The sequence below is a fragment of the Sciurus vulgaris genome, assembly GCF_902686455.1.
Source record: "Sciurus vulgaris genome assembly, chromosome: 5".
Classification (NCBI taxonomy): Eukaryota; Metazoa; Chordata; class Mammalia; order Rodentia; family Sciuridae; genus Sciurus; species Sciurus vulgaris.
Genome location: NC_136465.1, coordinates 87,971,519 through 87,994,519, shown reverse-complemented (window position 1 = coordinate 87,994,519; position 23,001 = coordinate 87,971,519). Strand labels below are relative to the sequence as shown.

General features: G+C 35.8%; 1 protein-coding gene across 3 annotated transcripts in view; it reads right to left on the bottom strand.

The window, feature by feature from the left end:
• AEBP2 (AE binding protein 2) overlaps positions 1 to 23,001 on the bottom strand; it is a 75,704-nt gene that overhangs the window by 12,346 nt on the left and 40,357 nt on the right. For all 3 annotated transcript variants that reach the window (XM_079141504.1, XM_079141503.1, XM_079141505.1), the window contains 2 exons: positions 7,791 to 7,977; positions 3,259 to 3,383 (listed from right to left, as the gene is read on the bottom strand). In XM_079141504.1, coding sequence (XP_078997630.1) covers positions 3,259 to 3,383; positions 7,791 to 7,977 — 312 coding nt within the window. The remainder of the gene's footprint in view (positions 1 to 3,258; positions 3,384 to 7,790; positions 7,978 to 23,001) is intronic.

The following is a 23,001-nucleotide window of genomic DNA, read 5'->3' as shown; positions in this document are numbered from 1 at the left end:
CCAATGATATGCTAAAAATTCCCCATCCTTGTTATCTGTAGTTATATCTCTCCTCTGAACTCTTATGTCCATGCCATACTACTACATACCTTAAAGGCCTACCATGTATGTCCAGATCAGAGCTCGTAAAATTGCCCTCTCTCTTAATCTCTACTCATACCACATCCTGTATTAAATGGCAATTCCACCACTTTAGCCAGCTGCCCTGGCCAAAAAGTCTTAGAGTCATCCTTTCATCTCAAACCATTTATAATATTTCAGTACTAATGTCAAAAGATACTAAACTGTCTTGTTCTGTCCAGCTACACTGACCTTCCTCCTCACTGCTTTTCAAACATACCAGGCATTTTTTTCCACTGTGGCTAAAAAGCCCTCTTTTTCTTTCAAGATTTTACAATTTTACTAATTTTTCTTGTTTATCACGTCTCTTCCACTAGAGTATACCATATTTTCCCCCTCGTTTATATCATCAGTACCTGACTTCAAAGTCCTCAATATTTATGTGAATGAACAAACTGGCCCCAATGCCATACTCAGTCTGGTGACAACATCTTTACTGATCTTTTGAGGGGGAGCCACACACAGACAAAAGGACTGACTTCTAGGTGGTGTACTTTAATCCCTGTGACTCAGGAGGTTGAGGTAGGAGGATTACAATTTGAAAGGTAGCCTGTACAACTTAACCAGACCCTGTCTCAACATAAAAAGATTGGAAATGGTTGCTTAGTGATAGAGCACCCATGGATTTGATTCCGAGTACTGCAAAAAAATTAAATGAAAAAAAATAAAATAAATAAAGACTTCTGGGGGCTGGAGATATAACTCAGTGGTAGAGAACTTGCTCAATATACACAAGGCCCTATGTGCAATTTCTGCCAAACTCTGCAAATAAACAAAAGAACCAATTTCAGACCTACCACATCATAAACCTAAGATCACAAGCTTCAAAAAAGGATTCTACCACCACTGAGCAAGCCCCTAACCTTGCAATCTCAGCAAAATTCCCAAAGTAGCCATTGTAACTCTTTCTGGTCTCCCAAGACTTTATTTTCCCCTCCAAATCTCTCATCCTTATTTAGATAACCGTATTTCCTATATGTAAGTACGGTATACCACTCTTCAATACAAACTCACACACCTTTCATGTCTTACAATTTCAAAAAGTTTCCCCTTCCTCTTTCTGTATGCAATCTTTTACTTTCTTTGATTCCACATCTTCAATTCTTTATTCTCTTCCACTCATATCTTTACCTAATTTCCAATATTCACAATTTCACCCCTAATTATTTAAAAAGCTTGCTTGGAGTATACTGATACTTAAAATATTGCTCTTATTTTTTACATTCCTTTAAATATCACACATTTTTAGTTTAATACCACAAGGGTTCTCACTATGGAATCCTCTAGGGACAGAGGTCCCTAAGCCCTATGTAACTATACTATGTACATATGTATGTAACTATGTCATACTGGAAAAGGCACCTAGTTTAGTCCCTAGTTTTGCCATCTGAAAAAACTGAGGAACAGCAGTGGCTTTTGTGGTCAACTAAAAACATCTACAATTTAATTTTATATGATATATTTAATAATCTGCCTAAATTACATCAAGCTTGCCTCCATTTAATTTCATAAATACAATCCATTGCTGGTTATTTTCTTGACTCATTCAATATGAATACGTCTAATAAAATTACATACCCTTGCATCCAGCCTAATCTAGACTAAAATTATATCACATAAAAATGAAATACTACGAACTGGGTACAGTGGCATACACTTAATTATCCCAACTACTCAGGAGAAGGAGGCAGGAGGATTTCAAGTTTGAGGCCGGCCTAGACACTTAGTGAGATTCTGTCTCAAGAGTTTTAAAATGTATGTATGTATATATTAGAATAAGTACACAGATGTAACAGAAAAGCCTAATAATTGGGAAATAAGTGTAAATGTAAGAAAAAGTAAAAATGCCAAGAAAATCTCATTATAGGGGATGGGGAAAACAGATTCAAATCCAACAAGATATGGATATCAACAATGATTGTCATATTAAATTCTTATTTAATTGAAATAGAAAAGTAAACCAAATTTAGAGTATTTCCTATTTTGACAGTGAAAAATTAAATACTCATTTTTCATGATTCAAATTTCCAATGGTCTGGTCTATAATTCACCTTTACTAATTTACCTACGCCAAACTACACCAACTTAAAAATGACTAGAATCAGACACAGTAGCACACACCTGTAACCCCACCTACTTAGAAGGCTTAAGCAGGAAAATTGCAAGTTTGATGTCAGCTTGGGCAACTTAAAGAGACCCTGTCTGAATATAAAAAAGGACTGGGGGTATAGGCTCAGTGGTTAGGGCATCCCTGGGTTCAATCTCCAGTACAAAGTAGGATGGCTGGGTTGATGACTAGGTAACAAATGGCAAGAGACATGAAAGAGAACAATTCTATTAACTCTTAGTTAACCTAAAAGAAAACTACACTTATTCCCACTTTTCCATTATTTTTATTCTGTGCCGAAAACCTAGTCACCCAACAAAAATACTGAGTGTCTACCATGCGCTAGCCAAAATTCAAGGAAGGAACCTGAGATATATCCGTGAAACAAAACATTTAAAATTCTCTTCCTGAACAAGTTTTAATTTGATTGCTAATATTCTTTTTCGTTTAATTTAAAAGTACATGTGTGTATGTTGAGGGTAAGGTACACACAACACACAGGGTATGAATGGAAGTTTAAGACCTAAAAGAAATCTAATGTTCTAATTAAAAAAAAAACAACAAAAAAACAAAAACACAAACAAAACACCTCAAAGGGCAGAAAAGACATTTCATTTACTTAAGGTCAAAGTCTACTCTAATGCTAGTAGCATACTATGCCATGATATTTTTAAAGCTCAAACAAAAGGCTTAAATATTCACCTTAATCATAAACATACAGAATTATAAGATGTGGTTTTTTTTGTTTTGTTTTTGTTTTTTTTTGCGGTGCTAGGGATCGAACCCAGGGCCTTATGCTTGCAAGGCAAGCACTCTACCAACTGAGCTATATCCCCAGCCCAGAACTATCTCCTTCATAACCAATAATACAAATAATTTTTAAAATACTGATAAAGCATAAAGGTTTTGTGATTTTGTTAAAATGTATTTTCTTAGAATTTGAGCAATTCAGAGTATGGTTTTAAAAATCATTATAGATCTTCTTGTGAATCTACATGTATAATTTCAAAGAAAAAAAACTGAATACTTACAGTACTATGAAAAACAACGCTGTGTCCCTTCCCTAAACTTTCTATATGAGCTGAGAGGTTAAAGCATATGGCTCGGTGTCTTATCGCATCCAGTGTTTGTGCATCGAAGAAATCATGTGGTCGTGCTAAAAGTCAATACAAAAAAAGGTAAAGAATATTTAGAAAAATATAACAGCCTATTAAACATTCAAATAGTCTATTTGCAAAAATAAGTAAAAAGACTAATTCTAAATTACTTGTTTAAAAGATATTCTTTGCTTTCAAAACAGGAATTCTGGCAGAGAAGAGAAGATGGCGAAGATGAAGTTGGAAAGCAGAATTCTAACTAATGCATGAATATAGGTTGATTCTCTAGAGTATTAGTTAGATTCTAACCTCAAACCTCATAATTTCATATTGCAGCTATTTTCTTTTTCATAAAATTTTATCTTTTATTCCAACATCTATCCTCAGCACCAGTTCTATATTTTCAACAATCTGATTAACATCCTCCATCTATGCACAACACTGGGGTCTCAAATGCACCATGGACAAACATTAAAAAATACATTTAATGGGCATTGTTTTTAATATGTAATAAACAATTTTTCCAACGCTGACAAAGTGATATTTTGAGGCTTTTTAACAAGTACTTTCTTTTCTTTTTTTTTTTTCTTTTTGATGGACACAATACCTTTATTTTATTGATTTTTTTTTTTTTTATGTGGTGCTAAGGACAGAACCCAGTGCCTCACACAGGCTAGGCAGGTGCTCTACCACTGAGCCACAACTCTAACCCCCTTGACAAATATTCTAACAATTTAAGAAAAATAACTTTTAAACTGGTCTCAAATGATCCTTCTACCTCAGCCTCCCCAGTGACTAGGACTACAAACATGAGCCACTGTACTCAGTCTAATATGCCATTTAATTTTGTCGGGGGGGTGGGGGTTGCTGGGGAACCCAGGGCCTAATACATGCTAGGCAAGGACTCTTATCAATGAACTACATCCCCATTAATACATTTTTGAATGATAGTCTACCAAAGTTCCAAGCCCAATAGTTATCAGCTGTATGACTTATATGCATAACCTACTTTGGACTGTTTCTCACTTGAAAAATTATACATTCATTAAATAAAACAAATACATATGAAAATGCCTTATAAATCATACCACAACTTATACCAATAACCTTATGTAACTTTTTAAAATAAACAAAGTGGGCAATTTTTTAGTGTGCTCACAATAAAGTTACACATTGGAGAATGTTTTCAAATTTCTATTTTTATCCCATAAATATTATTACAAATTGTGCTATTCTTATTACTAAGAATAACTGTTCGAATTAAACTGAGTTGATTATGTTATACTTGTGGAACTTACTGATACATGTAATTTTTAGGATCTGAACTGAAAATTCAGTTTTCCTAAAAACAAAGAATTGGCTTGATTTTGATTTGTAATATTCTGCATTACATGATTTGCCATACTATGAGTATTCATAGATTTCTCAGAATACCTATAAAAATTTTTAAAAAGTTTTTTAAATTTTATTTATTAGGTACATGGGATTGAACCCAGGGATGCTTCACTACTGAGCTGTACTGCCAAGTTATTTTCATTTTTTATTTTCAAACAGGGTCTTGCTAAATTGCCTAGGTTGGCCTTGAACTTGTAATTCTCCTGCCTCTACTTCCCGAATCATTGGATTACAGGCATGTGCCACAACACCCAGCATACCACAGCTTTTGTGGGGCACACCTTCACCAGCTGGCATCAAAAGGTACCAAGGTAATTCTTTTCTCACTAGATTTTTTTGTCAAGAGAAAATAAGCAAAACACCACCTATAAAGAAGTAGCGGAACCCACAAGACCAAGAATGCAATCACACTTGGGGTGGGAAGCAGTTATGATTTTAGCTAAGACATAGGAACAAATCTCTTTTCTGTGGCTACTGGAAAAAAAAAATGTGTGGTTTCATTTCATAAGAAGTTTTCTTAAGAAAGAATAAGCAATAAAAGAAAACAATAATTTATCCCTTCTAATCATTCAGATTAACCACTTTTCCTTCAAGACTGAAACACTGAAATCATCACATAGTTTCAAAATGATGAAAAGAGCCACTAAATTTCAGAATCTATGCATGCAGACCTTTGCCATTTTACCAAATCTGTCACAATAAATATGAAGAATACCAAACTAGAATCTGGAGTATAGCTTGATGGTAGAGTGCATATTCACAATGTGGGAGGCCTTGGGTTCAATCCCAAGACCCAAACAGACACACACTCACCTCCAAAACACAAATATAATTAATTCATTAGAATAAGGGGAATAGCACTTTTGTTCATTTCTTCATCTCATCCTTTTCAATATTCCTTCTAAGCAATTATTTTACAGTGTGTGTTAGTAATATTACCTACAATGTATAAATTATATGTTAAGGCTGTGTTACAGTCCAAGCATTTTTCAACTGATAAAATACATAATCAAAAACTTATGGGCGTGGTGGTGCATGTCTGTAATCCCGGCTCAGAAGGTTGAGGCAGGAAGATCGCAATTCACAGTCAGCGCTAAGCAACTCAGTGACACCCTGTCCCTAAACAAAAAATACAAAATAGAGCTGGGGATGTGGCTCAGTGGTTGAGTGCCCCTGAATTCAATTCCCAGTACCAAAAAGGAAAAAGAAGGAAAACAAAAAAAATCTATAGAAGGCTGGGCATGGTGGCACATGCCTATAATCCCACTGGCTAGGGAGGCTGAAGCAGGGGGATCACGAGTTCAAAGACAGCTTCAGCAATTTAGCAATACTCTAAGCAACTTAGCAAGATGGTCTTAAAATAAAAATATAAAAAAAGATGGGGATGTGGCTCAGTTGTTAAGAGCCCTTGGGTTCAACCTGGTACCAAAAAAAAAAAACAAAAACAACCACTTGTAGAAGGCTGGGGATGTGTCTCATGGTTTGTTTAGTATGAGGCCCTGGGTTTGATCCCCAAGCATATCACACACACACACACACATACACACACACACACACACACACACATACACACACACACACACACATACACACACACACACACACACACACACACACATACACACACACACACACACACATTCCCTTCGGAAATCATAAAAATAGACTCCCTACATTCCAGTGATCAGATGTAAAAATGGTGATGTGGTTGTGCAGAAGAATATTCTTAGGAGATGTGTTGAATATTATGAATTCAAGACCTCCCTCCCCCAAAAAAAGGACCTAAGTAGATGAAGCAAATTGGGGTGCTGGTTGCATCCCATCTACTCAAAAGGCTGAGGCAAGAGGGTCTTAAGTTCAAGGACAGTCTGAGCAACTTAATGCGGATCTAGCTATGAGGTAGAGCACCCTGGATCCAGTCCCTCGTACTTAAAAAAGAAAAAAAAAAAAAAAGTGTCATGCTGGGAATCTAAAACTTCTAAGCCAGGTGTAATGGTACACACCTGTTAACCCCAGCTACTCAGAAGGCTGAGCCACTGTAGCTTTGCAGTATCAAAAAAATATTTCAAGTCACGTGTGGTAACGCATTCCTGTATTTTCTGCTGAGTCAGGAGGATCCCAAATTACAGGCAAACCTTTGCAACTAAGTAAGACCCTACCAAGACCCTACCTCAAAATTAAAAAAAAAAAAAAAAAAAAAAAATGGGCTGGGGATCTAATTCAGTGGTAAAGTGCCCCTGGGTTCAATCCCTAGTACTATATCAGTGGGAGGGGTAGGGATGGAGTCAATGTTTTAGAGTTATAGTCTGGATTAGTACCTGGATTCTCTTCCATACTCTAATCAAATTCCAAGAGAATAAGGGAAGGTGCAAACTATTTTTTTTTTTCCTAGTTCACCATTGCAGAGAACTCCCTTTTATTACAGCTCCATTCATTCACTCATATTCACTCCAATTTCTTCCTGATAGATTAGTCGGATGATACAAAGAGCTAGGAATTGTGTTAGAGTCTGGAATTTCAAAGTCAATTCTTGTCCCTAACATTTGCAAGCCTTATCATCTAATTTTTTCCTATCCTAAACATAAAGGATATATCTTATTACCAAGTAATTAAGCACATTACCACAGTATGTATGTGTTACAATGGACTGTAGGTACACTCAGAGTATATTCAATTATTTTGCTATACATACATACTACGCTTGGGAGTTGATGTGTTATGTAACTTTTACTTGACTTTGACCTTCACCATGTTAAAATTTCCTAAAACATTTCTTTTCAAGAACACCAACAAACCATGTTCTAAATTTTCTAAAACTAGAACAGAAGCAAAGTAGTCCCCAAAATCTAATTCTATACAGTATATATTCTAAGGTCATATATAATTCCACAGCTACTACAAACATATGTCTCTGAATTCTCACAATGATAAACAGGTATCCTTTCTGTTTATTACTTTTAATAGAAACAAATAAGCCAAGTTGAAGAACAGTAAAAACTGGATTTGCTTGAAAGGTAGAGATATAAACAGAGTCTTCTAATCCACATAGATTCTCTATGTGAAACACTTACGTAATGAGCGTCGTCTTTTGTTCTTTAATTTCCTCCTTTTGTTCATTCCAGCCTTAGAAGGAGATTCTTCTTTGGCCTTTGGCTGGCTAGAAACTTTTGAGGAGTTCTGCTGACTGAAGTGTGTGGGTACATGGCGAGCTAGCCCTCCCTGAGAAGCAAAGCTGGCATTGCAGCCACCAACAACACACTAAATGAAAATAAAAGAGAAAAAGAACATCAGGGATACTGTGTATGGGACAAGCAGAATTGGCCTAGTTAATATTTAGTATTTTCAGAAGTCAGTCAGTGCAATGGAACTGTTTCTAGAAAAGATACTTCTTTATAAAAGAAGTCCATTTTATACATAAAATAAAACTACTCAAGATAATACATGTTTGGCAATGGCGCAAGCTTCATGACTCTAAGTCTACCACTCTTCTCCTATGGGCCAGACAAAAATAGTGGCATGTTGTTCCCAGAAAGATTTGGGTTTTTTGTTTCTTTGTTTGTTTGTTTTTACCAGGGATGGAACCCTGGGGCACTCAACCACTGAGCCACATCCCCAGCCCTTTTCTGTATTTTATTTAGAGACAGGGTCTCACTGAGTTGCTTAGGGCCTCACTAAGTTCCTGAGGCTGACTCTGAACTCCCAATCCTCCTGCCTCAGCCTCCTGAGCTGCTGGGTGTGTGCCGCCACACCCCACCAAGAACTGGTTTTGAACTAATCACTTTTATAACAGGAGCCAGAAGTAATTTGATATCCCACTGGGACTCATAGTTTTTAAAATATATTTTACCCTAAGATATATGCTACTTCAAAATCTTCACACCAGCTTCCCTACTGTTCTATACTGTTGTTACAGGTAGGAAAGAAATGTACTGACCTTTAAAAAATTGTCTTATTAGCTGGGCATTTACTCAGGAGGCTGAGGCAGGAGGATTGCAAGTTTGAGGCCAGCCTAGCAGTATATTAAGACCCTGTCTCAAATTAAAATTTAAAAACAAGGACTGGAGATGTAGCTCAATGATAGAATACATACCTAGCATATGCAAGGTCCTGGGTTCAACACCTAGTACTCCAAAAAATAATAATAATAATTTTCTTATAAATTTATGAAATTCTTTTTTTAGCCTCTCTTATACGGAAGACATGCTCAGTGTTGGGTCTTTTGTGGGCCTTTATGAGTTCCATTAAATACTGCCTCTTCAGCCTTCTGTAAGATTTCAATCAGAAGGGCAACTAAGTAAGCTGGCAAATCTAACATCCCAAGAACAAATTCAGATATTATCAGAATTACAATATAAAAATCAGCTACTTTTCTAGTTAGATCTTGGGATATAATTTCTGCATGTGTCTCATAACTAATGGTTCTCCATAATCCAATCATTTCCTAAAATGATCTTCAAGCAGCAAAATCTGCAGCTGAAGCCAGGCATGGTGGTACACACTGGTAATCCCAGCAACTGGGGAGGCTGAGGCTGAGAGTCACAAGCTAAGCAAGCCTAAGCAACTTACCAAGGCCCTAAGCAACTCAGTAATCCCCTCTCTCAGAATAAAAATAAAAAGGGATGGGGATGCAGCTTGGTGTTTGTAAAGCACCCCTGGGTTCAAACCCCGATACAAAAAAAAAAAAAAAAAAAAAAAATCCACAGTTGGACTGACAATAACTTTTCTCTTAATTTAGTATTCAGTTTACTTAGTTTCTGATTTGAAAACCAAACTTCACACACATATACTTTTAAGGTCCAACAGCAAACATATCTAATAAAGCCACATGCCTTCAGGTTCAGGTTCTTTTTTTTGATTCAGGTACCTCTACGAGTTTAAACTACTAAAAACTTCAACACAATCCTCTAGTAGAAATTTTAACTTTGCACAAATTCCTTAAATCTACCTCAAGTAAACAAGTGCTAATACTCCTTTGAGCCTGTCCTTACACATTCACTGCCTATCTACTTATCCCAACATATACTTTCGATGTATTCTGAAAACACGAAGATACATTTATGAGTGATGACTTCTAGAAGGATCTTCTGAATCATAAACATTTCTAACAGAAATGAATGGCAATGTGCTTATAGATTGTGATAAAAATCAATGTTGGCTGAGACATTTCACAAGCTCCTTATATAGTGCCAATAATAATTCCATCTATTTTGACCAAGTACTTGGCATTACTATTAAAAATTTTTATCCATTTTTGGGTAAACACTAAGAAAAAAGAATAAAGGGAATAACCTTGTCAATGGTTTGGTCCTCAAATAACCTGCATCAGGAATGTTCAGCTACATAATCTGTCCATGACAAGTTTGGAACTTAATGGTTATTGCCTTCTTAGACTTTTAAGAATTCACTAAATATATTCATAAAACTACACTCTTCACTACAGGAGCCACTAGTCAAATAAATATAGTTATTAAACACTTTAAATATAGTTAGTATAACTGAGAAACTAATTTTTAACTTTATTTCATTGTAATTAATTTGTTATTCTTATTTATTGAGGTAACATTTACATAGCATATTGTTTTTAATTATTCTGTAGAAGATTAAGAATAATCATCATAATATGGAAAAATACCAAGCTTGAAAGACTTATACTACCAAATCTCAACACTTACTACACAGGCACAGTAAATATTATGGTGTGTTACTAGGAAAAGGACAGAAATACAGATAAATGAAACAGTAGGGGCATCCACAATAAGCCCACACAAATATAATCAACTGATTTTTTGGGGGGAGTGGGGCAGGGGGACTAGGGATCGAACCCAGGGCTTTGCAAACCTGAGTTGAACACTTTGCCACTGAGCTAACATCCCAGCCCTAATCAACTGATCTCTGGCAAAGGATTAAAAGCCAACTAATAGAGAAAGATAGTCTTTTCAAAACATAAGTCTTTTTCCACACAGCACGTGAGCCTGGCAATGGTTACACACACCTGTAATCTCAGAAGGCTGAGGCTGGAGAGTCACACACTCAAGGCCCTCAGAAAATTTAACAAGATCCCACCTCAAAACAAAATTTAAAAAGGGCTAGAAGTAGCTCAAAGTACTTGCCTAGCATGCATAAGGCTCTGGGTCAATCCCCAGTACAGGGCTGAGGACTGACAACACGCATCACTGAACACAACACTGGAATGTTGTATACAAACAAATATTCCAAAGAATAAACTAGGAACAGACCTTTAACAAAAATTAGATCAAAATGCATCACAGACCTAAATGTAAATATTAAAATTATGAGACAACTTCTGAAAAGCAAACAGGAGAAAATCTAGATGACTTGGTCTTTTTTTTTTTTTTTTTTTTTTGCGGTACTGGGGATTGAACCCAAGCACTCTACCGACTGCGCTATCTCCCCAGCCCAATGACTTGGTCTTATTAAAAAAATTTTTGGATACATTGTCAAAAGCACAATCAATTAAAGAAAAAAGAATCAATAAGATGGACTTCCCCATCTTTTCAATTATCTTATCCATTATCAATTATCTTACCTATTCCCTATCCTATTCCCTTACACAATAGTCACACCCCTTCACTAGGCTTAGCCAAATTAATCAACTTAGAGATCTCAACAAGGATCTATGTATGAAGTGTGATGTGGGTATTTGAATCCTCCACTCCTACACACAAAAAATTTTTACCTATTTAATTATCTTTACAATAAATAGAAGTGTACTATCTCAGAGTATACATTTTGAAGTGCACATTTAAAATTTAAGCAACATATATCTTAAAATTTTAAGTTAGCTGCGGATTTTAGTTCAGTGGTAGAGCACTTCCCTAGCATGCACAAGGCCTTGGGTTTAAAACCCAACACCACAAAAAATAAACAAATTAATAAATTTTAAATTATATGCACAAGAATGTGGCTCAATGGTAGACCACTTGTCTACCAAGCAAGAGGCCATGAGTTCAATCCCAAGTACCAAAAAAATTATAATAATTAAAAATTATATTACTTAAATTTAAATAGTAACTTTATTTTAGTATTAATATAACATTTGGAATAAACTGGAATAACGTGTAAAGCTAAATTTAAACATACATTTAAGTTTGAATTTTAAATAACAATTTTTAAAGTGTACCATTTTAAACTGACACTTCAGTGGATTTAGAGTACTCAAAACCTTGTATAATCACCAACTCCACATCCTTGGCAACAATTGTTATTTTATATATTTTTGATTAACACTCTTTTAGTGAGTATGAGATGGTTATCTTATGGTTCTGAACTGCAGTTTGGTAATGATTTCTCTCTTTTTACGTAGTAACAAAGACTGATTCCAGGGGCTGCTCTAACACTGAACAATATCCACAGCCTTTTTTTCTGAGGCAAGATCTTGCTAAGTTGCCCATGTGATGTGACCTTAACTTGAGATCCTTTGACCTCAACCTCCCAAGTGGCTGAGATTACAAGTGTGCTCCACTGAGCCCAGCTATGACCAATTTAGTTTTTAACTTAAAATCTGATACTCAATGTGGTTACTATAAAACTTTTAAGTTCATTAGTTGGAAACATGGGTTTGTGAATCTATTTCAACTGCAAATAATGTGAAATTCAAAGAAAAAGTTGTTTAACATCTGAACTGAGAATATTTTAAGTATAAATGGCCCTAATGAATTAATTTCCCACTGTTCATTAAGCCATGATAGGCATATAGTTAATGAGCATTTGAAAAGTAGCTGTTTTTTGTTTTGTTTTTGTTTTTTTAATGATGGGGTGTGTCTCTCACTAGTTGCCCAGGCTGGCCTCAAATTCCTGAGCTCCAGTAATCCTGCCTCAGCCTCCCAGGCAGCTGTGACTACAGGTGTGTGCCACCGTGCCACCAAGCCACCCAGTGGCTAGTCTTATTTGAGAAATGCTCTAAGTGTAGAATACACACCAGATTTGAAAGCATTAGTATCCCCCTCGAAAAGTACATTTCATGAATTTTTGCATATGGATAAGATTTTGAAATATTGGGTTGGGTCAAGATATTCAAATTTACTTTTGCTTTTTTTTTTTTTTTTGGGGGGGGGTGGTACCTAGGTCTTCACACATGACAGCAAGTGCTGTACCACTAAAGTACACATCAAGCCCTTTTCAAAATTTGTTATTTTAAAGCAGTTGTAGCTAAATTGCCCAAAGTAGCCTCCAATTTGAAATGCTCCAGTTGCAGCCTCCCAATTTTCTGGCATTTGATAGATTTGTGCCACCAAGCCCAGTTTCACCTCTCTTTTTAACTACTTTAATGTAGCACTGGAAATTTAATAGGTGGTTCACATATATTTCTACTAGGCAGTATTACCACAGAATAAAGCAAAGCTTTTTTATTTTTTTCTTATTTCACAAGTTTGGAAGATACCATCTCTCTATTTCCTGACATCTACTCTAAAATCATACATTGGCATGATGGCACATGTCTATAATCCCAGTGACTTGGGAGGCTGAGGCAGGAGGATTATAAATTTGAGGACAGTCTCAGCAACTTTAGTGTGACTTTCTATCAAAATAAAAAGAGTTGGGCATGCAGGTAGGTAGTAGAGCACTCCTGCGTTCAATCCTGAATATTGGAAAAATAAATATATAAAACAAATACCTGTTTGCTGTATCCAATAATTCTGAGAATACAACCTACGAAAAACAGGTTTTGGGCTGGGGAGATAGCTCAGTTGGTAGAGTGCTTGCCTCACAAGCACAAGGCCCTGGGTTTAATCCCCAGCACCACAAAAAAAAAAAAAAAAAAAAAAAAAAAAAAGGTTTTGTCCATGGGTTCAATTTAGTACTGGTATAACTCAACAAACCTATTGAAAAACTCCACATTTCAAATATTAGAACTACTACTTGCCTACAGTTAAGGAACAGATGACAAAAACAGTTCAGATCCAAGCCCTATAGTTTAAATTCAGAGATGATGACTACTCACAATTATCTGTATAGCATCCCAGAAAGCTTATATACATTTTGTCGCACGCTACAAAGAACCAGCCCTGGCAGCATCTAGAACTCTAAGAGTAAACCTCAAGGGTTTATTTAATGAACAATGATTTGACACTCTGGAAATGAAATTAGTATTTAAAAATTCTAAGAACTGTTTTTTCTTTGATTTTGATGAATCACAAATCATTAATCTAAAGGAGAAAGCAGACAAGTACAATTCGGAATGAAAGAAAAACTGCTTTTATAAAATCTAAAATATATAATGGAATTTAAATAAAACTCTTGTTTCCTAAAAAAAGAACAATAATTTTAGGTGTCACCTAATCAACATTCTACTCATTAGTGTATCTCCCAGAATATATGAGGAGAGTGACAAATCTAGGTGGCTATTTTTTTTTTTTTTTTTTTTTTTGGGTGCTGGGTATCGACCCCAGGGCCTTGTGCTTACAAGGCAAGCACTCTACCGACTGAGCTATCTCCCCAACCCCAAGGAAAGTGACAAATCTATAGCCTCAAATGACTTCAGTAACTTCACTCTGCTTTATATAATCATTTCATGATAGTAAATGTTTTAGTATTCAAATATTCATCTTATATTTTCTTGCACACATAAGAACACCCACCAAATTCAGGTTACTACACGTGGTATTCTGATGAAAAAGCAACCTGTTCAACCACTGAGAAAAAGAGTGATTGTTAGAGACATTGACTATTTTAAATGTTGTATCTCCTAGATCCACCAAAACATCCTAAGTATATTATTACCACTGAAGTCAAGCAGCTATTCTAAAATTTGAAACTGGACTTTTATCAAAAAGATTTATTCAAATGAAGCAATACGAAGACCATGTTTGCTATTATGAATACTGTAATACTGTCTGATTCAAAATTATATTCCTGAAAGTGCTATGATGTTTTTACTATGGGCTAATGGAACACAGAACAGAAAGTAACAGATTCAAGAGACGTGGTAGTATTAGAAGGTAAATCTAAATATTCCAGGTAGAAATGTTTGGTTTAGACAAATACACTTCAGTATTACAAAATAACATTACGGGAAACAAACTGGGGGAAGGTACACAGGTACTCTATCTTTGCAACTTTTCTTTTTTGGGGGGTACCAGGGATTAAATTCACAGGTACCTAACCACTGAGCCACATTCCCAGGCCATTTTAGCTTTTCCTTTGTTTCCCTAAATTGCTTAAGGCCTCATTAAGCTGCTGTAGCTGTGTTTGAACTTGCAATCCTCTGCCTCAGCCTCCCAAGCCAGGTTTATAGGCATATACCACCACACCAGGCTCTGCAACTTTTCTATGAATAAAAAATTAGTCTGAAATAAAGTTTATAAAAATTCCAGCTAGAAAACATAGTCTATAAGATCAAAATGACAGTAAAATATGATTCACATGAAAACTATAAGCAATGTGGTACATCTAGAATACAATTTCTATGAGGGGATAATAAGGGAATGAGACTGGAGAAGCAGGTAAATATTACATAAGAAGATCATCTGTGAATCAAACGTAATGGCAAGAAATTTGGATTTTCCTAGCCAGAGAAATTAGGCAAGAAAAGAAAAGGCATTCAAATTGGAAAGGTGAAGTTAAACAATCCCTGTTCAAAAATGACATGATCTTATGCATAAGGAAATCTAAAGCCTCAACAGCAACAGCAACAACAACAAAAAAACTATTAAGTCAGGCAAGTGGCACACGCCTGTAATCCCAGCAGTTTGGGAGGCTGAGGCAGGAGGATTCCAAGTACAAAGCCAACCTCAGCAATGGTGAGGCACTAAGCATCTCAGTGAGACCCTGTCTTTAAATAAAATACAAAATAGGGCTGGGGATGTGTTCAATCCTCAGTACAAAAAAAAAAAGAAAGAAACTATTAAAACTAATTAATTAAGCTGTAGGATATAAGACCAACATACAAAGCCAGTAGAATTTCCATATTTCAATAATGAACTGGCTCAAACAGGAGATTAAGAAATCGATTTCAATTACAGTAGCTATGAAAAATATTTAGAAACCTAGGAATTAATTTAATCAAGGAAGTGAATGCCCTGCATAATGAAAACTATATAACATTCATGAAAAAAAAATTGAAGAACACACCAAAAGAATGTAAAGACATCCCATGATCATGGATTATAAGAATGAACACTGTTATGTCATATACAAACATCAGCCAACAAACACATTGCCCTTATAGTTTAACAGTTCAGGAAAGTGTAGCCATAATTTACATAATCAAATTAATAAAACTATCTGAAATAAGAACTAAGGAGACAGATTACTAATTATACACACCCAAGACCCTGCATTCAATCCAGCACTAATAACAACAGTAATAATTGCATGTACACACACACATAAAAAAACACAAGATCTTTTCCTTTTTTGAAACACTGTTAACACCAGAAAGATTAATAACCCAATCAATAAATGGGCAAAAGATCTAAATAGTATTTCTCAAAAGAAGAAATACAAATGACCAACCAATACATGAAAAAATGTACAACATTCTTAGTAATCAGCAAAATGCAAATGAAAACTACACTGAGATTTCATCTCACTCCAATTAAAATCTCAATCATCAAGAATACAAGTAACATTTGTTGGCAAGGATATGGAGGAAAAGGTATAAACTGGGAATGCAAATGAGTAGACCCACCTTGGAAAGCATTATGGAGATTCCTTTAAAAAGTCTAGGAATAGAACCACCATATATTCCAGCTATCCCACTCCTTGGTATTTATCCCAAAAATCTAAAAACAATATACCATACTGCTATATGCATACCAATGTTTATAGCAGCACGATTTCCAACAAATAAGTTATGAAAGCAGTCTAGGTATCCATCAACAGATAAAGAAAATGGTATATACACACGATGAAGTTTTACTCAGCCATAAAGAAGAATGAAATTATGTCATTTGCAGGTAAATGAATGTACTTGGAGAACATCATGCTAAGTAAAATCAGCCAGACTCAGAAAGTCAAAGGTCTAATATTTTCTATCATGAGGAAGCCAGAGAAAGGGAGGTAAAAAAAGAATATGAAAAAATAAAGAGGGGAGGGGGGTCTCAGAAAAACAGAAGGAAGACCAACAGAATAAAGGAGGAGGAGGAAATGGAGAGAGGGAGAAAGGGAAGGCATAGGGAAATACTGGAGAATTACATTTACCAAATTATACTATGTTCATGTTCAAAAACACACAACAAATCCTGCATATACATAAGATATTGTAATGCATAATTAAAATAACAATAAAAACAGAAGGGAGACAGTGCAGAGCAGAATGAGTAGATCAGAGGAGGAGAAGGAAAGGCTACTGGGGAATGAAATCAAACTTGTTATGTGCATGTACAAATATGGCACAATGAATCCCACTATTATGTATAATTATGATGCATCAATTAAAAAAGAAACACTATCATTAGGGTTGTGGTTCAGTGGTAGAATGTTTGCCCAGCATGCACAAAGAAAAGGGTTCACTGCAAAAAATAATAATAAATGAATAAAAGTTAAATAAAAAATGCAATTAATGTACCTCTGCAGTAGTACACTTGTCTAGCATATACAAGGCCCTGAGTTCAATACCCAGCACTGGAAAAAATAAAAATGAAAACTAAGGTTGAAGATGTAGTTCAGGGGTAGACCACCTGCATACCACGCATGACATCCTAGATTGGATTCCCAGTACAGGAAGGGGAGAGGAGGAGAGAAAAGCAAAGGAAGGTAGGGGAGTAAGGAGGAAAGGAGGAAAAGAAAAGAAAAAAGAATGAAGGAAGGAAGGAAGGAACTGGCTACTATGCTTATGATTTGTAAAATGTACATGTTTAATGTGCAATAATTCCTGCATTTTGGGGATTTGTTTTGGTACTGTAAATTGAACCCAAGGACACTTTGCCACTGAGTCACATCAACAGCTCTGTATTTTTTGAGGCAGGGTCTCACTAAACTGCCCAAGCTGGCCCTGAACTTGTGAGATTCTCCTGCTTTAACCTTCCAAAAAGCATATAACATCATACTCAGCTACTCAATGGTTTTGATAAGATATGATTTGTTAGGTAGACTATAAGAATCCTTTTTAGATTATGAAGCTCTCAAAATAGTCAATCTGGAAAGAAAAACAATTACTATTAAAATGTCCACATTGCCCAAAGTGATCTACAGATTCAATACAATCCCTATCAAAATAACACTACTTCCCTCAGAAATAGAACACCCCTAAAATTCAAACAGAACCACAAAATACCCTGAATAGTTATAGCAATTCTGTTGCTACTGTGATTCTGAACTCAACTGTCTATCACTAAGCTACACTTTTTTTATTTTTTATTTTGAAAGAAGGCAAAGAAAGACAAATACTCAAAATAAAAAATCTTTTATTTTCAGATCTTGCTGAATTACCCAGACTAGTCTCAAACTTACAATCTTCCTGCTTCAGTCTCACACATAGCTGGAATTACAGACATGCTCTACCACCCTGCTAGCCAAAGTAATCTTGAGCAAAAAGAACAAAAGTTGAAACCAGTACAATATCTTACTTAAAAACATGCATGATAGCATAAACATATTACATACAGACCAATGGAACACAGAAATCCAGACATAAACTCACATATTTATTTCGGTCAACTGATTTTCAACAAAGGCACTAAGATATATGAAAGAACAGTTTCCTCAAAAAAGTGTTGGTAAAACTGAATATGCATGTGCTGAATACAATTATAACCCTACCTCTTACCATACACAAGAATCATCTTGAAATGGTTCAAGACAAAAACTGTATTGAAGTGGATCAAGTAAGACCCAAAACTATGAAATTACTAGAAGAAAACATAGGAGAAATGATTCAGAACATTGTTCTAGGTAAACATTTTTTGGTTATGGCCCCCAAAATACAGGCAACAAAAACAAAAAATGACAAATGGATTTACATCAAACTAAAAAACTTCTGATAAACAAAGAAACAATCAATCTCTTCATTGTGAAGAGACAACTTGCAGTACATAAGCAATTATTTGCAAACTATTCCTCAAGTAAGAGATTAATAACCAGAAATATATATAGAACTCAGCAACCCAAATTAAAAAAAAATTCCAATTTAAAAACAGGCAAATGAATTGAGCACACACATCTTAAGAAGATATGCAAATGGCCAACATCTATATGAAAAAATGTTCAACATTACTAATCATCAGGGAAATGCAAATCAAAACCACAGTGAGGGCCTAGGAATGTAGCTCTGTGGTAGAGGACTTGTCTAGTATACACAGGGCCTTATTTCTATCCCACATCTTGCAACAACAACAAAAAAAAGACAAATGGTGACAAAGATGCAGCAGAAAGGGAAATCAGTCTACCACCGTTTACATCTGTACTCCTAGCAACGTGGGAGGCTGGGGCAGGAGGATCTCAAGTTCAACACCAGCCTCAGCAATTCAGCAAGATCTTGTCTCAAAAATAAGAAGGCTAGGGAGTGTAGTTCATTAGTAAAGTGCCCTTGGGTTTACTCTTCAATACCAAAAAAAAAAAAAAAAAAAGGTGGGGGGTCCTTTATACCCTGTCAAGGAGAACATAAACTAGTATACAGCCATATGAAACAATAGAGATTTCTCAAAAAGCTAGAAAGAGAAAACCAGATTCAGCAATCCCACTACTGGTATATATCCAAAAGGAAAGGAAATCAGCATGTTAAAGAAACAGCTATGCTTTCTATGTTCATTGCAGCACCATTCCCAACAGCCAAAACATGGAATTAACCTAGTTGTTCAACAATGGATAAATGGATGAAGAAAATGTGCTGTATGTACACAATGAAATATTACTTGCCACAAAAAAGAGCATCACATCATTTGTAGCAATACGGATAGAACTGGAGGACATATTAAGTGAAAGAAGGCAAAGAAAGACAAATACTGCATGATGTCATTTATATATACAAACTAAAAATGTAGATCTCAAAAAAACATCGTGTAGAACAGTGGTTATCAAAGGCTAGGAAAGGTGTAGGGATAGAAAGCATACAGTTAACAACAGGTACAGGAGTACAGTTGGATAGGAGTAACTTCCAATGTTACCCTATCACAGTAGGGTAACTATATGGTTGAAGCAATAAATTGCATAATTTAAATTAGCTAAAAGAGAGAATTTTGAATAATCCCAAAACAAAGACAGGATAAAAATTTTCCCCATATACTAGGGATTAAACCCAGGGTCTCATACATGCTAAGCAAATGGTCTACCAGTTCGTTAACTCTGCCTTTTTTTAAAAAACATTTTTTTCAATTTTTTAAAATTATTGACAGATAATACCTTTACTTTATTTATTTTTATGTGGTGCTGCAGATTGAACCCAGTGCCTCACATATGCCATGCAAGTGCTCTACCACTGAGCTACAACAGCAGTCTAATTGTTTTAAATTTTGAGACAGGGTTTCTCTAAGTTACTCAGTATAGCCTTGAACTTGTGATCCTCCTGCCTCAGCCTCCCCACTCATAGAAATTACAAGTATGCACCCATGCCCAAAGATAAATCTTTAGTATCTTGGGCTAGGGCTAGAGAGCTCAGTTGTGTGAGGCAAGCTCAAGGCCCTGGGTTCAATCCCCAGCACTGCCAAAAAAAAAAAAAAAAAAAAGTCTCATGAGCAATATGCACATAGTAAATGTATCTTTTGTCTCATGAGCAATATGCACATAGTAAATGTATCTTTTGTCTTCCTCTGCGTGCTTTGTTTTGTTTTTTAAGAGCACTGCACTGGGAGCTGGGACAGGTCCTAGAATAATTAATATGAGAGAAAGAGAGAGAGGAGAGGGAGAGAGAGAGAGGGAGGGAGGGAGGGAGGGAGGGAGGGAGAGAGAGAGAGAGAGAGAGAGAGAGAGAGAGAGAGAGAGAGAGAGAGAGAGAGAGAGAGAGAGAGAGAGAGAAATAAATATTGCATTAACACAGAATTACTATTTAGTATCCATTATGGTACCACGAGATGAACTTTTCTCAAGACCCCATATGAGGACTGGAGTACAGCTCAGGGGTAGAGCATTTGCCCAGCACACATATGGCTGAGTTTAATCCCAAGTACCACAAAAAGATGCCATATATGAGTAATATCTTTTAAAACAGTCTTAATCCTGGTGCTCAACTGAAGCATGTGAAAGATTTTTAATAGCATTACTTAGAAGCATGCCCTAGAGATTCTGATTTAATTGGTCACTTGGATAACTCAGGTCCCAGGATTAGAATCTGAAAAGTTACAATCACTCAACTTCTAACAAATAAAAATTTGGGAAGCTGGGTGATGGATTTATTCAGTACTAGGAGACACAGCTCAATGGTACAGTGCCTGCTTAGCACAGGGAAGGCCCTATGTTCAGTCCTCAGCAGTGGGGGTGGGGGAGGTCCTTTTATCCAAACAAACTACTGCCATATTGGCAATTTAAGTAAGGGAAAGAAAATCAAAACAATCACCATACATGCTGTATAAAACTCATTTCTATTTTGTCTTAAGTAAGATATTTTTAACCCTGATAGGATTAAATCTACTTAGTTAAGATCAAACTTAAGACCAAAAGACTAACAAAAATCAAAATCACAATTTTTAAAAGAGCCGGGCACAGTGGTGCAAGTCTGTAATCCTAGCAATTTGGAGGGCTGAGGCAGAAGGATAGCAGGTTCAAAGCCAGCCTCAGCAACTTATCAAGACCTTAAGTAACTCAGTAAGAGTACCATCTCAAAATAAAAAATAAAAAGGGCTGAGGATGTGGTTCAGTGATTAAACACCCTCAGATTCAATCCCTGCTAACTAAAAATAATAATAATAATAATAATAAAAAAGAAGTCGAAATCCTAAAAATTCTGCTGTTGTAAACATTTATCATGTCATCGCCCCCCCCCCGCCCCCACTTAAAATCATTTTCTTTTTTTTTTCTTTTTTGTGGCACTGGGGATTGAACCTAGGGACCTGTGCATGCAAGGCAAGCACTCTACCAACTAAGCATATATCCCCAGCCCTCCTCATGTTTTCTGAACCTTTAACAATTAAAATTTTCACTGCATCTAACAAAATGGCAACACAGATTCAAAATGTACATTAAAAAGTAGAAGTATGTACACACAGTGAACAAAAGAGGGGTGGACATCAATCTTATCTAAGAATTACACTGGTACTTTACCAGAAATACTTATTCAAAAACCTTTGGCAAAGATAATGTATTTGCATTTTATGAGTATTTTTCAAAACTAAAATTTCATAATGAGCTTACATGCCTAATTATTTGAAGTGAAAAGACCTTCTACACCAGTCATAAGACAATAGTTTAGGGGTCTTAAAAGCAGATTTAAACCTAAATGACACATGCATGATTTTAATTTATTTCCAATATCAAGTCAATTAGGTCTTGATATTAATTACCAATGGAGAATCTTACCATTTAAATCTTAAGAGAGTTGCTCCAAAAGCCACATGAGCAAGGAGTGACAAATTCAATACATAAAAATATGAGGGCTAGGGCCAGGTGTGGTGGCACATGCCTGTAATCCCAGCAGTTCAGGAGGCTGAGACAGGAGGACCCTGAGTTTGGCCAGCCTCAGCAACAGTGAGGCACTAAGCAACTCAGTGAGACCCTGTCCCTAAATAAAATACAAAATAGGGCTGAAGAGTGGCTCAGTGACTCAGTGCCCCCGAGTTCAATTCCTGGTACTCAGTAAATAAATAAATAAATAGATAGATAGATAGATAGATAGATAGATAGATAGATAGATAGATAGATAGATAAATAAATAAATAAGTTGCGTCCATCTACAACTAAAAAAAACAATATTTAAAAAAAAAAAAAAAGGCCATGAAAACTAAATGCAGGGCTGGGTCATAGCTCAGTGGTAAAGTACTTGCCTCTGTGAGTGAAGCCCTGGACTCAATCCCCAACACACGCACAAACAAACAAACAAAAAAAAAAACACCATGAAATGCAATGCGTGAAAATGCATTGGATCCTAAACTAAGGAGAAAAAAAAATTATTACAAAGGACATTGTTGAGAAAATTAGTGAAATTTGAATAGCTAACTATTATCAATGTTAAATTTCTGAATTTCGATAACTATACTAAGGTCAAATAAATGAATGCATGAAGGTCCTCGTTAGGAAACATGTTGACATACTAAAGGAACATGATACTGCTCCTCTCAAGTATTTCCCCCCAAAAAAGTGCACTGGTATGGCTGTATCTATAGAGGGAGAAGACAAGGAGGATAAACATCAGTGAAAGAATGAGAGAAGACATGGAAAAACAGGTTAAGAGGT